Source organism: Sminthopsis crassicaudata, chromosome 3, assembly GCF_048593235.1.
Source record: "Sminthopsis crassicaudata isolate SCR6 chromosome 3, ASM4859323v1, whole genome shotgun sequence".
Taxonomy (NCBI): Eukaryota; Metazoa; Chordata; class Mammalia; order Dasyuromorphia; family Dasyuridae; genus Sminthopsis; species Sminthopsis crassicaudata.
The window spans coordinates 375,713,393-375,726,576 of record NC_133619.1 but is presented as its reverse complement, the minus strand read 5'-3'; the positions used below and the strand labels follow the sequence as shown (position 1 = coordinate 375,726,576).

The 13,184-nt window shown below is 38.6% G+C and overlaps 1 protein-coding gene across 1 annotated transcript in view; it reads left to right on the top strand.

Moving 5' to 3' along the window:
- The window catches only part of MCM6 (minichromosome maintenance complex component 6), a 45,505-nt gene extending 32,587 nt beyond the window's left edge, over positions 1 to 12,918 (top strand). The window contains exons 12-17 of the mRNA XM_074301928.1: positions 24 to 152; positions 2,705 to 2,866; positions 4,607 to 4,742; positions 5,151 to 5,306; positions 7,776 to 7,915; positions 12,396 to 12,918. Coding sequence (XP_074158029.1) covers positions 24 to 152; positions 2,705 to 2,866; positions 4,607 to 4,742; positions 5,151 to 5,306; positions 7,776 to 7,915; positions 12,396 to 12,512 — 840 coding nt within the window. The 3' untranslated portion in view covers positions 12,513 to 12,918. The remainder of the gene's footprint in view (positions 1 to 23; positions 153 to 2,704; positions 2,867 to 4,606; positions 4,743 to 5,150; positions 5,307 to 7,775; positions 7,916 to 12,395) is intronic.
- Positions 12,919 to 13,184: the final 266 nt, after the last annotated feature.

Genomic DNA, 13,184 nt, shown 5'->3' with positions numbered 1-13,184 from the left:
AAAACATCTTTGGTTTGACTTAGGTCACAGATTATGCCATTGCCAGGCGGATAGTGGATCTGCATTCAAGAATAGAGGAATCCATTGATCGAGTCTACTCCCTTGATGACATTAGAAGGTATCTGCTCTTTGCAAGGCAGTTTAAGCCTAAGGTAACTTGACCTTCTTTGACATTCTATTATATGTACAAGATGGTGCTTCAGGCAGGAGCATTACACAAAATGGCAGGGGAATGAATTCTGGCTTTAAAAGTTTGCTGTTATAATGTAAGACATATTTGAATTTAGGAAAAGAATAGAGTCAAACATAACTAATGAGGTACACATGTCCAGCCTCCACTTACCAATTAAATGGTTATCTAAGTCTTCCAGCTACCTAACATTTGAACTTTCTGTGTCTTTCAGAAGGGAAGTAAGAAAGTTAAATTAATTCACATTTATGTATTTTGAGTAATGATAATAACTGAGACATCTCAGTGTAATAGAGAACCAACGTAAGTCTGGAAGACCCAGATTTCAGTCTCATTTCTTGAGCTTGCTATATGGCTGGGGGCAATTGGTTTTTACTTTTTCAGTGCCCTAGACAACTTTGCAGGGTGCCAATTTACCCTGGTCATAATGGAAGTTCCATATGCTAAAAAACTTTATATGTGATGACAGATCTGAATCCTTCTCTGCATCATCGTAGTTGATATTTTCCATCTCATTACACAGTTTACAGAGTGCTTTATTTAATTTCATTTGAGCATCAGAACAATCCTATGATGTAGGTAGTGCATATATTCCCTAATTATATATAGAGAAACTAAGTTTCCAACTTGCTCAAGTTCATATAGCCAACGAAGAGAAGTGCTCAGATTGGTACTGATATTTTTCTGAGTTTACACCCACAGTTCTTTTCCCTGTACTGCAGTTTACTATACAATCTGCTATAGGCCATATCTCTAAACTTTTTGAAAGAAAAATTATAGTTATACACTAAAAAAAAAAAAAAAAACTATATAAACTACACTCAAATTTAATACAAACCAGATTTATCAGGGAGAAAATTCAGCCTATATTTAGCTATATACTATATTCAACCTATAGTTAGGTAGACTCTGGCTTAAAAAAAAAAAAATGGAGATGGAGGAGTAAAGTTTGAAACTAATCAGAAATATTCAGAATGTCATGTTTTTATGAATGTAACTTCTTGGATTATTTATAGCAAATCAGGAAGGTCCTTTGTTTTTGAACTCTTGTTCCTAAAAATTCTTAAAATGTATTGGTTGGGAATGAAAATAAGTAAATAAAGTATATTGGGGGCAGCTACAAGGGGCAATAGATAGAGCACTAGCCCTTGAATCAGGAGGACCTGAGTTCAAACGCAGCCTCAGATACTTGATACTTACTAACTGTGTGATCCTGGGCAAGTCACTTAATCCTGATTGCCTAGCCAAATAAATGAATAAAATATATTGGTCCATTTACTTTACATTAATATTATTAATATAATTAAATCATTCTGATGTATGGTAATGGTTGTGCAGGCCATCTTTCTGAATTATATTTTTATAGTATATTGTTAGTGCTGTTAATAAGAGGTTGAACTGAATCTGTACTAATGTCAAGGCAGCCCTTGGAAGTTTGTGGTTTGTTTGAGGGAGGGGAAGGGAAGAATGGATTGTTTCATTAATAAATTCAGAAAAATAATCTTATTTTCTTGTCATTTTATTATTTTAAAAGTGAGAGACCTCCCCCTCAAAACAAACACAATGCCATTAGATTCTAACTGATTGAGAGCTGGTTGTATTGATTAAAATGCTATTTTGAGATTAGATTAGATTCTAATTATCCATATTTGTCTGATTGTTCACGGCATTCTAGTTGATTTTTAAATGCTTAGGCAGAATGAGACTACGGGGAAATACATATTATTTGCAAAAGTTTTCAGAGAGGTGATAGTCCATCTGGAATATTCTCCAGAGCTGAATACTCTGTGACCTTGACACAGCTCGCTTAATATTGCTGAGTTATTTGATCTGAAAAATTGAGATAATTCTTAACCTTCTATTCTTTTTTTTTTTCTTTGCATAATTCAGGAAGTAGAGTTTTCTAAAATCATTAGCATTTATATTTGCAGTTAACCACTTAATCCTTCCAAAGATAACATGAGTTAATGAACTACTTCTCAAGGATTCTTTTAGTATTAATGCATTTAATGAGCTTTAACATTCCCATGTGAAAGGCATTACATCCCCATGCCTCAGCAAGTCATGCATCTTGTAGAAACAATCCTTTACTTAAAATGAGCCCACCTTCTGTACATTAAACTCAATGGAACATTTTATTATTATTATTATTATTATAGCTTTTTATTTACAAAACGGGTAATTTTTCAGCACTGACCCTTGCAAAACCTTCTGTTCCCACTTTTCCTCTCCTTCCCCCCACCCCCTTCCCTAGATGGCAGGTAGTCCAATACAGGAGCATTTCATTTTCTAAGAGCACTGTGAAGTCACAAGTTTTCCTGGGCACGGATGTTTTGTAAGGAACTTTAAGATGGCAGTCCAGTGACATTACCATTAAAGCATTTACTCTCGGCCCAGCTATTGAGACGTCTCCAGGCTCTTAAGGCATATTACTAAACAAAACCCCAGGCCTCCCTGTAAACAGAGGCCTCTACAATTCTCTCTCCGCCCCTCCCCCCGGGTGTCTCAAAACAGATCTCCAAAGAGTCGGAAGATTTCATCGTGGAGCAGTACAAGCGCCTGCGCCAGAGGGATGGCTCCGGGGTGACCAAGTCCTCCTGGAGGATCACCGTTCGTCAGCTGGAGAGCATGATCCGGCTCTCAGAGGCCATGGCCCGCATGCACTGCTGCGACGAGGTCTGGCTGAGGAGGGAGGGTCAGAGGCAGCTTTATTGCTGTGGGGGGCAGTTGTGGGGCAGGATCTCCTAAACTACCCATCATCAAGGACTTATGAGCTTACACGAGGTGGGGGAGATAAAGTGAGCAAGAGTGAGTGACAAGAAGGGGCTCCCTCACCAGAGTTCTTTCTCTAAGTCACCTGCCTGGTCCCCATGGCTGTGTAAATGGTTACTAAGCACCTGCAGGGACCTGGGTGCTGTGCCACGAGCTGAGCATGGGCCTTTCTTCAAGGAGCTCTGAGTAATCAGGGAGGGGGGAAGAGCGTGCAAAAAACTACAAGCACAAGAGGCCTGGGAGGTGACCAGGAGGAGGAAAGTGCTAGGAGCAGAATGGGATAGACATCCTGGAGAAGGAAATGAAGAGGGAGGATGCCAGTGAGGATTCTTGTTTGGAGAGCAGGGGGAGGCTGGAACACAGGATAGAGTGGTGGTGGAAGGTAGGAGAAAGGTTGTAAAGGGGGCAGGTTGGGGAGGGCTTTAAGCACCAAGTAGAGGATTTCCTGTTTGGTCCTGGAGGCACTTTATTGTGTGGAGGGTGGTGACATGGTCAGGCCTGAAAGATCATTCTGACTGTTGAGGAGAACATGAGCTGGAGTGGGGAGAGAATTGAAGCAGGGATCTAAGTAGCCAGATATTGTCCCAGTCCCGGTGTGAGACGGTCAGGTCCTGGGCAGGGGGACAGCTTTTTCAGAGGAGAGAGAATATTCGAGATAATGCAGATGTAAAAGTCAACAAACTTTGGCTGCAGATTGGATTGGGGCTGGGGCTGGGGCTGGGGGGAGAAATAACAAGGGACAAGAATAACATTTAGGTGGGGTATCTTGGAGACTGGGAGGATAGTAGTGCCCTTGACAGTAATGAGAAGGGAGAGAAATTGGGGGAGAAAGAATGAATACTGTTTTGACATGTGTTGAGTTTAAGATATCTGTGGGATGTCCAGTTTGAAGTGTCCAATAAGAAGTTGGAGACAGAAAACTGAAGATCCCCAGAGAGGTTAGGGCTAGATAAGTAGATCTGAGAATACTCAGTATAGAGGCAATAATTGAACCCATAGCAGCTGATGAGATTTTCAAGTGAAATAATGTAAGAGGGAGGGGAAAAAAAGGGCCCATTTATAAGGCTAGGTAATGTGTTCTAGACCTGAGCTTACTCTCAGTCCTTATCTGTTTGGACACCTCAGGTCTCTTACAGTCTTGCACTCCATCCTCAGCATATGCTGGGCAATTATCCATATATGTTTTATGTAGTATATATATGGAAACATGGGACTAAATTCAGCTGCATCCAAATTGTAAAGATATAGTACTCCTTAAAATTAGAATTGATGGAAAACAGCTATTCTCTTCTCTCCAAGAGAATAGTGTGAAAATTTGCTTGGTTAATTTTTTAGAGCAAGATAATTTAATAATTTAAGCAAAGTACTGTAAACCTTCAAGTGCCACATAGATATCATCAGTATTGTCGCTATTATCAACTAATTGATAACTGGAGGAAGAGGATTAGATAATGAACTATTTTCCATTGGTGTAGGGCTTCTTTCTTTTTAATACTTTTATTGTAGAGAGGGAAAGAGGTTAGATTTTCATTTAATCCTTGTTAAATATAACTGGTATGTTGTGTGTGTTAATTATGCTTAGATAGATTCTGCTTGGTGAATCAACTCAAATGAATGTCAGCTTTATTCTCTCCCTCTGTTCAGGTACAACCTAAACATGTGAAGGAAGCATTCAGGTTATTGAATAAGTCTATCATTAGAGTAGAGACACCAGATATCAATTTGGAGCAAGAGGAAGAGCCCCTAATGGAAGTAGAAGAACATCCAGATGGCATCAATGGTGAGTTTTGGCACATCTGAGCCTATGTGAGTTAAGAGACCCAAAAAGATTCCTAAAAGTTTTTCAGAAAAACTTGTTGGGCAAAAGATCATTTCAGTAGAGAAATTTGGGATAAGGGAGGAAAAATATATAAAATTTTGTGCATTTATTTGTACAAGCTTGTTTTTATTTAGGGAAGTGCTTTATAAATCTTAACTTTGTATAGAAACACTTGCTATTAATATTATTAACAATTTATATGAGACTTGGAAAAAATTTTAGTCCTAAATCTTTGTTAGTTACTCCTGGCAAGGAGGTATTTACAAGTTAAATTTCAGTTCCTCTTCAAGCGATCCTCTCATACTCATACAAGTTAGGTAACTGTATATAGCCACCAAAATATTTACTAGATTTGACTTTTTAAATTAGATCATGCTGATGTCCCAGTTACTGTCAATGGAATCAACGGTCACAGTGAAGATGTGAATCAGGATGCAGCTCCCAAAGCCTCCTTGAGACTTGGCTTCTCTGAATACTGCCGCATCTCTAATCTCATTGTGTTACACCTTAGGAAGATGGAAGAAGGTAAGAATCTAGGCTTAATACATATGTTTTCAGGCATTTGCACAAATTCTATTGAAATAGACTGACTCTATCATCTTAACATTTGAGATCCTATAAAGAATGAATTTGTGAAAATAGCCAATTTGCCCAGCAAACTTTTTGGGGGTATGGTCAAAAGAATATATTCAATTGCTTTTTTTGTTGTTGTTACTTATTTGGCATTTTAAACAACACTTTAAAATGGCATTTATTTGGAAACTGGGGGGGGAAAAAAACAATGATTTTGTTTTCTTCCTGAATACTCAAAATTATTGCTTTTAACAGTTGCTCTATGTGCTATATAAACATCCACATTTTATAGGCCAAGAAATTAAGACCAGGGAAATAAATGTCAACTATCCTAAGGCCATTTTGAGCTAGAAATAAAATGAATTCCTCATCTTAATTATTTTAAGCACTCAAGTATTTAATTCAGTATCAGGTTATCTTCCTTGTACACCCTACTGTTTTAATAGTTTCTCTAATTTGGAAGAGGCTCCAGAGACTAGTGTAAATTGTACTTGGGAAAGTTTTCTTGTTCATTTCTTTCAGAGATTGGAAAGAAGAAAGTTGGGATACAAGCTCTGAGATTTAAAAAAAAAATAACTCCTTAAAAATCAGTGTGGGGGGGTAGTTCTTAGGATAACTTTTGAGACTAATTTCCGACATGCATCCCAGCTATGAACATTATCCACATGAGTTCTGCTTTATTGTCAAGGAGTAAGAAAGCATGATCCCGAGCTGCTTGACCACTTAGGAGTGGGAAGAGGGGAAGGGGACAGACCAGCTGTCATTAGAAAAAGCATCAAGATCTGTCTCTCTCCCTTGCTTCTCATTTAGGAAAGAATGAATTCCCAAGAAAGAAGCTCATCAGTTCCTAATATAGCTTATTTTATAGCATCTACAAAATGATTTATGCTTTCTTTCATATGACATGATCAGCTTCTGCCTCCTCCTTTGGCAAATAAAGAAACTGAGGCGTGAAGAGGTTTGAAAGACAGGAGATGAGATCCAAGATTAGATCTAACTCCCAAGTCATAATGACTTTATTTTCCAAATAAATTGCATTGGATCATCATCTTCCCTTCCCCCACTTATGAAAAAGATGCTGGTGAGGGGGGCAGTTCAACTAATCAAGGAAAATATCAAATTTCCAACTATGTAGTGGGTGGTTCCTGCCCGTAATGGAATGTAGTTAGTTGATATTTAAGACGAGTGATTTCAGCTCATTGAAATGTCAGTTTAAAGTTTGTGTTCCACTTTATCCTAAAGTTCGGACAAAGACTGATGATTTAGCTTATTTATTTATTTCAGGAGGCATATCTATAATTGGTTTTCAAAGAGTCTATGGACTTTTAGGAGTATCTGAAACCTTTTCAAGGGGTATACAATATCAAAAATTTTAATATTAATAATACTAAGACATTATTTGCCTATCAAAATCCTCCCTCTTCCAAGTATATACTTTTGTGAGACCAGATTTTCTTCATATACTTCAATCGAAACAACATAGCACAAAAAAATTGAATGCTGAAGTAGATATAAGAATCCAGCTGTCTTAAAAGCCAAACATTACCAATAGTTGCAAAAATATATAAAAACAATGACAGTTGTCTCATTAAATTTTTGTTTTGGAAAATATAGTTAAGCATACTTAAATGGGTTTATTATTTTTAGTGAATCAATAGATATTTTAAGTCTTTATCAGCTTTAATTGCTAATATAATAAATCAGTGGAAATAGTCTAATAAGATATTTTGGAATCATCAGTAATTTTTAAGAACATAAAAGGAGTACTGCTATTAAAAAGCTTGAGACCCGTTGATTTACAAACCCATTCTTGGACATCTGGATCTTGATGCTTAAGTTCACGAAGCCCAATGAGCACATGTTAAAATACTTTTAAGTTTTAATCTGTGCAGCAAATTCTTGAGTTCTAATTTCAACATGGTGTTAATGTGTTCTTGATCACTGGGAATCAAGGCTTCTCTGTTCCTTAAAATCTTGCTTTAATGAACTTCTCTTACTACACATTTGTTCTTCTGAGAAGCTCTGCTTGTCACTCTGATCCTTGACATCCTGTTCCTGTTTTCAGCTGAATTTGGTAGGTACTCACTTCTCAGACTATAGAGTGGAGAAATTTTTCTGACAGAAAAACTTGTGTACGTTAAACTTGAATAACTTTAAGCAGCTCATTAAATGTAATCCTTGTTTTATTAGATTTTTCTTCTTTTAGCCTAAAGTAAGTTCTCTAATACAAGTAATATGACAGGTTATTTCAGACTCCTGCTGGTGCAGTATGAACTTTATTATAGCAGCTGTGCTTTCTGACAGGTTGGCAATAATCTAAACTGCACAGTGTATCTTTTTGTGTGCATAAACCCAGGGAATTGGCATTGCATTTTGTAGAAGAATAATTTTACCCTTTAAAAAATTTATTTCTCGTTGCAGAAGAGGATGAGTCAGCACTAAAGAAGAGCGAACTTGTTAATTGGTACTTGAAAGAAATAGAATCGGAAATAGACTCTGAAGAGGAACTTATAAATAAAAAGAGAATCATAGAGAAAGTCATTCATCGGCTCATACATTATGTATGTAAAGAATTTCATGTGCCCAGATCTTAATGGGGGAAGATTTTAACTTATTATTTTGTTGGCTTGGAACTTCATTAGTAAATGTTTATCAATTCTGTATTTAACACTGGAGTTTCAACAAAGAGTCAGATTCTTATGGATTCCAAAGCAAATTGGGGCTTAAAGAACCTGTTAGGTAAACCAAAGACCTTAATTTCTTCTGATGGAAGAAACACAGGTTTGCTTAAGGATTAAGTTCATGGAAGTAAATAATACTTCAAGATCTCTGATCAAACTTCTCTTGGTATTTTTTGGTTGGCTTTGTTTAGCTTATTTAGTTATATTCAGATAATAAGGACAGATCTGGTTTCAGGATTAATTTTTGTTGTTGTTTCATTTCTTGTATCTATTGGTTATGATTGCTGTTAGAAAGGAGGACAGATTTGTATTAGGGAAACAGCAAACTGAAAATCAGAATTGAATAATAAGAAATTATGGTGTGTGAATTTGTCTTAAACCTAGGGTGTGTGTGTGTGTGTGTGTGTGTATTGAGTTGCCTCTTCACTAGTGTAGAATGAGTTTATACTCCATAAGCAGTTAAGTACCTCTGCTTAAGGCACTCTGAGAAGTACTAGGGGTACAAAATACAAAAAGAGAAAGGCCTTCCCTGCCCTTAAGGAGTTTACAGTCTGGTGGGGAAGATAAAAACAAAAGGAAGCTGAAGGGGACAGAAGCCCTGGGAGGGGGAGGCACCCAACACAGGACATGGGGGCATCAGTCAGAGACATTAAGTTAGGGGAGAAGTGGAAATCTCATAGACGGGGAAGTCATCTTGGTCATGGTGGAACATGTTGGAGAAGTCCCCAAGTGAGACTGCTGAGAACGAGGAGAGCCATTTCTGTGATCATTGTGAGATCATGATTAATTGGGGGAGGAAGGGGCAGCTAAGTGGCACAGTAGGCAGTATGGGACCTGAAGTTGGGACGACAATAGTTGGGTGACCTCAGTCAAGTCATTTCATTTCTATCTGCATCAGTTTCTTCATTAGTAAAAATAGAGATGATAATAGTGTCTGTCTCCCAGAGTTGTTATGACAGCCAACTGAAATATATATTTAGGTATAAAGCACTTTGCAAACCTTAAAGTTCATATAAATGTTAAACTATTACTACTATGTTTTATGCAAATGTGCTAACTGGACACAGGAGATCACAGGGCTAGCAATATATGGCCCTTGTCTTATTAAATGACATTATATTATTATATTCTATCTATTATTACAAAATGTAGTTGGCTAGGGCTTTTTGCCCCCTAGATTCCCCAGTGATTTTAATGTTGATATTTGGGATTGTTTTTATTCTCTGAATGCTATTACACTGTTTCCTAATTTCTACTTCTCTTTAGACTTGGCTAAGAAAATTCTTAGTAGAAATTTTAAATTGACTTTGGAAAGTGTGGTACAGGCATTGCTATCAAAAGAAAACATGGGCATGAAGCCATATGCCATTAAATAATCCAGATGGCATGTTTTTACCTTTTTTTTTTTTTTAAGCACAGGATGAAAATGTTTTCAAGTGAAATATGATAAAAATGATACTAAAAACTAGATTAGACATGTGTGAGGAGGAATTTACCTAGTCACTTATTAAAAAGTCATCAAGAGTAATATTGAAATAAATCTGATAGAATTTTGAATGTCAGGAATTTGTGCCATTTTGCAAAATCCAAAAATTAGGAGAGTATGGTCCATCTGCTTTGAAATAAATCATGTCTTTAAAAGTTATCACCATATGGCATGGTGTGTTTATGACTTACTATGCCAGTGCTATTCATTAAGTGCCTATTTATTAAGCATGTGCCTAGTGTGATACAAGCAACTTCAGTAGACACTGTCCCTGTTTTTTTTTAAAGAGACTAATGAAATCAGCTAACATTTAGTAATGTGCCTGCACTGTCCTGGAAATGTTTAATAGGACAAAAATCAGCTCCTGATATCTAAAAGCTCATAGTCTAACAGGAACAATCCACTATGTTTGTACAGGATAAACTGAGGGCAGTCTTAGAGGGAAGCACTCAGCTTAGGGAGAATAGTTTCTTGGAGCCTTTGACTTATTAGCTGAGACATGAGCAGAGCTAGGGGGTGGACATGAGGGCGAGCTTTCCATGCTCGGGACATCCAGAACTGCAGTGTCCTGGAGGGGAGTTGGAGCAGGAAGATTAGGACGGTGGGCCCAGGTGTTCATGTTTGACCCTGGGGGCAGGTAAGAGCCCTCAGTGTTTGTTGGACTGGAGGGAGGGCAGGGAAGCTTGGGCAGAAGATGGGTTAACTGCTGAGTGTGGGGCAGAAGGGGGGAAGAAAAGGTCAGCACTAAGGAAGGAGGATGAGAGGCTGTCTGGCATCCAGGTAGGAGGCCAGAGTCAGAGAAGGGGACTAGGCTAGACATGATGGGCCTTGGAAGCAGAGTGTGCCTAGGGAGGTGAGAAAGGGAGAGCATTCCAGGGAGGCTGGGAGCCTGTGGCATCCTTAGCAGCGCTAGGGGAGCTTTTGGGCACAAGGACAAGTGGACATCTTGAGTTGGAGGTGTCTGCAGGAAGCCCAGCAGGACTGGAAAGTGGGGGCAGTGGATAGAGCACCGGCCCTGAGATTAGCAGGGTCTCAGGTCAAAGGCAGCCTCAGACACTCGATAGTACGAACTGGGCGATCTTGGGCAAGTAGAGAGGAATTGTAATTGCCTCATGCGCTCTCCTCCCCCTCTGCCCCTGAAGACTAGAGATTGGGAGAAAGCTCAGAACTTGGTGAGCAGACCTGAAAGTCATCTTGATAAGTGAATCCCTGGGAGCTGATGAAGTCATCAGGAGAATTATGGGCCCAGGACAGAGCCTTGTGGACCTCTCCACTGAGTATGAGGTGGATGAAGATCCCACAAAGGATATTTAGTGATGGCAGGGAAAGGGAGAGCGCAGTTTTCTCCATTTTTGTTCAGCAGAAGACATTCACAACTGAGGCAGCTTATGACAAGATCAGCCATAGGACAAGGGGTGGGCAAGAGGCTCAAAAGAAGAAGAACTGGTTTACATAGAGTGGGGGTCCTGAGAGGACAGGGTTTGGAATTGCTAGGCAGAGGAAGCAAAGACATGGCCACAGATGGGGGTCAGATGCAGGCTTTCTGTGGAACACTTGTGCATAGCAGAAAGGTGGAAGAATATCTTTTTTTCTGTACATAGCTGTGCATGGAGTAGGAAATGAGGAAGTTGAAGAACTGGGATTTTAGCTGGGACTTGAAGGAAATCAGGTGGAGGGAGAGCATTCTACTGCTAGCATAAATAATTACATTTCCATAGTGCTTATTGTGTGCCAGGCACTGTACTAAACCCTTTACACATGGCTCATTTGATCCATAACAACTCTAGGAGGTAGGTACTATTATTAAACCTATTTTATGTTTGTGGAAACTGAGGCAAACAGATTCGGTGACTTGTCCAACATCATATAAGGAGAAACTTGTTGTGGGCCAGAACTCTGAACTTGAAACAAGGAGCTAAGTCAGTGCAATTGATGAGACAATGGTTATCTAGTTTAGCATGATTCAGTATGATTGATTTAATCTTCAATAAATAATGGTTTCCTATAGATATGATTGGTTTACATTCAGTGTGGATCATATAAGCAGGGACTGAGAACCACAGAGGAGAAGCTCTCAAAGGGCAGAGAAGTCAGGTGGGAGCTCAAGCTCTCGGAACCAAGGACAGACATTTATTTGTTCTTCAGTCAGGCCACTGGTTGCAGGCTCTCCTCTTGCATTTTTCCAGTGAGAACAAGGCCAGTCTGAAAGGCTCTCCAGAAATCTGCCCAGCCCCATGATGGAGATAATAAAGAATTTGTCCTTGTGGTGATTACTCTGACAGAAACAAAGGCTGCCTCAAAGACCCCCAAGAAACCAAACCAGAGAACATTACAGAAAATGTCTGAGGCTAGATATAAACTCAGTGGTTACTGACTCAGGCTGGTGCCCTGTGCATTCACCACTTAGGTGCAATTACTGGTGTATAAATTGTTAGGTAGTCCTTGTACTGGATATTTTTGCTTAAGTTTCCTTTACAGAAAGGCGGGCTCAGTGAGGCAGAGGAAGTGATTAATATAAAGAAGCATCATTAGAAATTTTAAATTAAAGAAAATCCTAAGTGGGGAGATAACTTCAGACAAACAAGCCAGGCCTGGTGTTAGACTCTGAGAGAGGATATCATGGTATGAAAATGGGGTGCCATCTAAACAAGGATTTTACACAAAGCATTTTGTTCTATGAAAGGGTCAATGTCTTTTAGAAAAGGGATTGAGCAAGAGAGTTGGTAGTGTTGGAATGTATTGATTTCTTTTGAGGTGAAAAAGAGAACATGGCAGCTACTGATAAGATGACAGGTGCAAGGCTCTTGAAGGGGATCACCATCTCTTAGGTCTTGCACAATACTATTTTCTGAGACTTATTTGTCTGTTTTTCAGGATCACGTTCTAATTGAACTCACTCAAGCTGGATTGAAAGGTTCTTCAGAAGGAAGTGAGAGTTTCGAGGCAGACCCCTACCTGGTCGTTAACCCCAACTACTTGCTTGAAGATTAAAAGGGATTTTTAAGTGACTATTTTTAATGTTTAATGATGGAAAACTGGTGGAAAGTACAGATTAAACACAAGTCTAGTGTTTGAATGATGATATATTCACAAATGCAGTAGAAAAGGAGGTCATTTTAAAGGCAAGAAAAAGAATATATATTTCTGTATGTTTCTGTCTCACTTTCCTTGAATTCACTTATGCTCACACCAGCTCTTGTCCAGTTCAGGCTGGATCCCAGCAACTATGTGGTCTCTGTAATCAGAGGAAGAACTTAAAACTACATATGTTTTAATTCACGAGGTAGAACATTGCATCTGTTTCATGAATTCTGTTCCTTTGAAAAAAGCAGCCTTTCTTATTTGACATTGCTTTTAATTTTCAGATGAAAAATAAAATGATTTGTTTAAAAGCTCATTTGTATACAATTTATTCCTACCCAATTTTGATGGTATGATTATTGATCGTTTTTCTCATATTAGTGGTGGAGAAGGAAGAAATGACAGGAGGGTTTTTAATAGTTATGGTCTTGTTCAATACTTTTATTATGATATGGCAATGACCCCAAGTTTTAGAAAACTGCGTTTGGGATCTGCTGGAAAGGCTTCAAGGATGCTCATCAGAGGACCTGTTTGTTATATTAAAAAAAAAAAAAAAACTCATCACCAGAGAGTTGGACGACA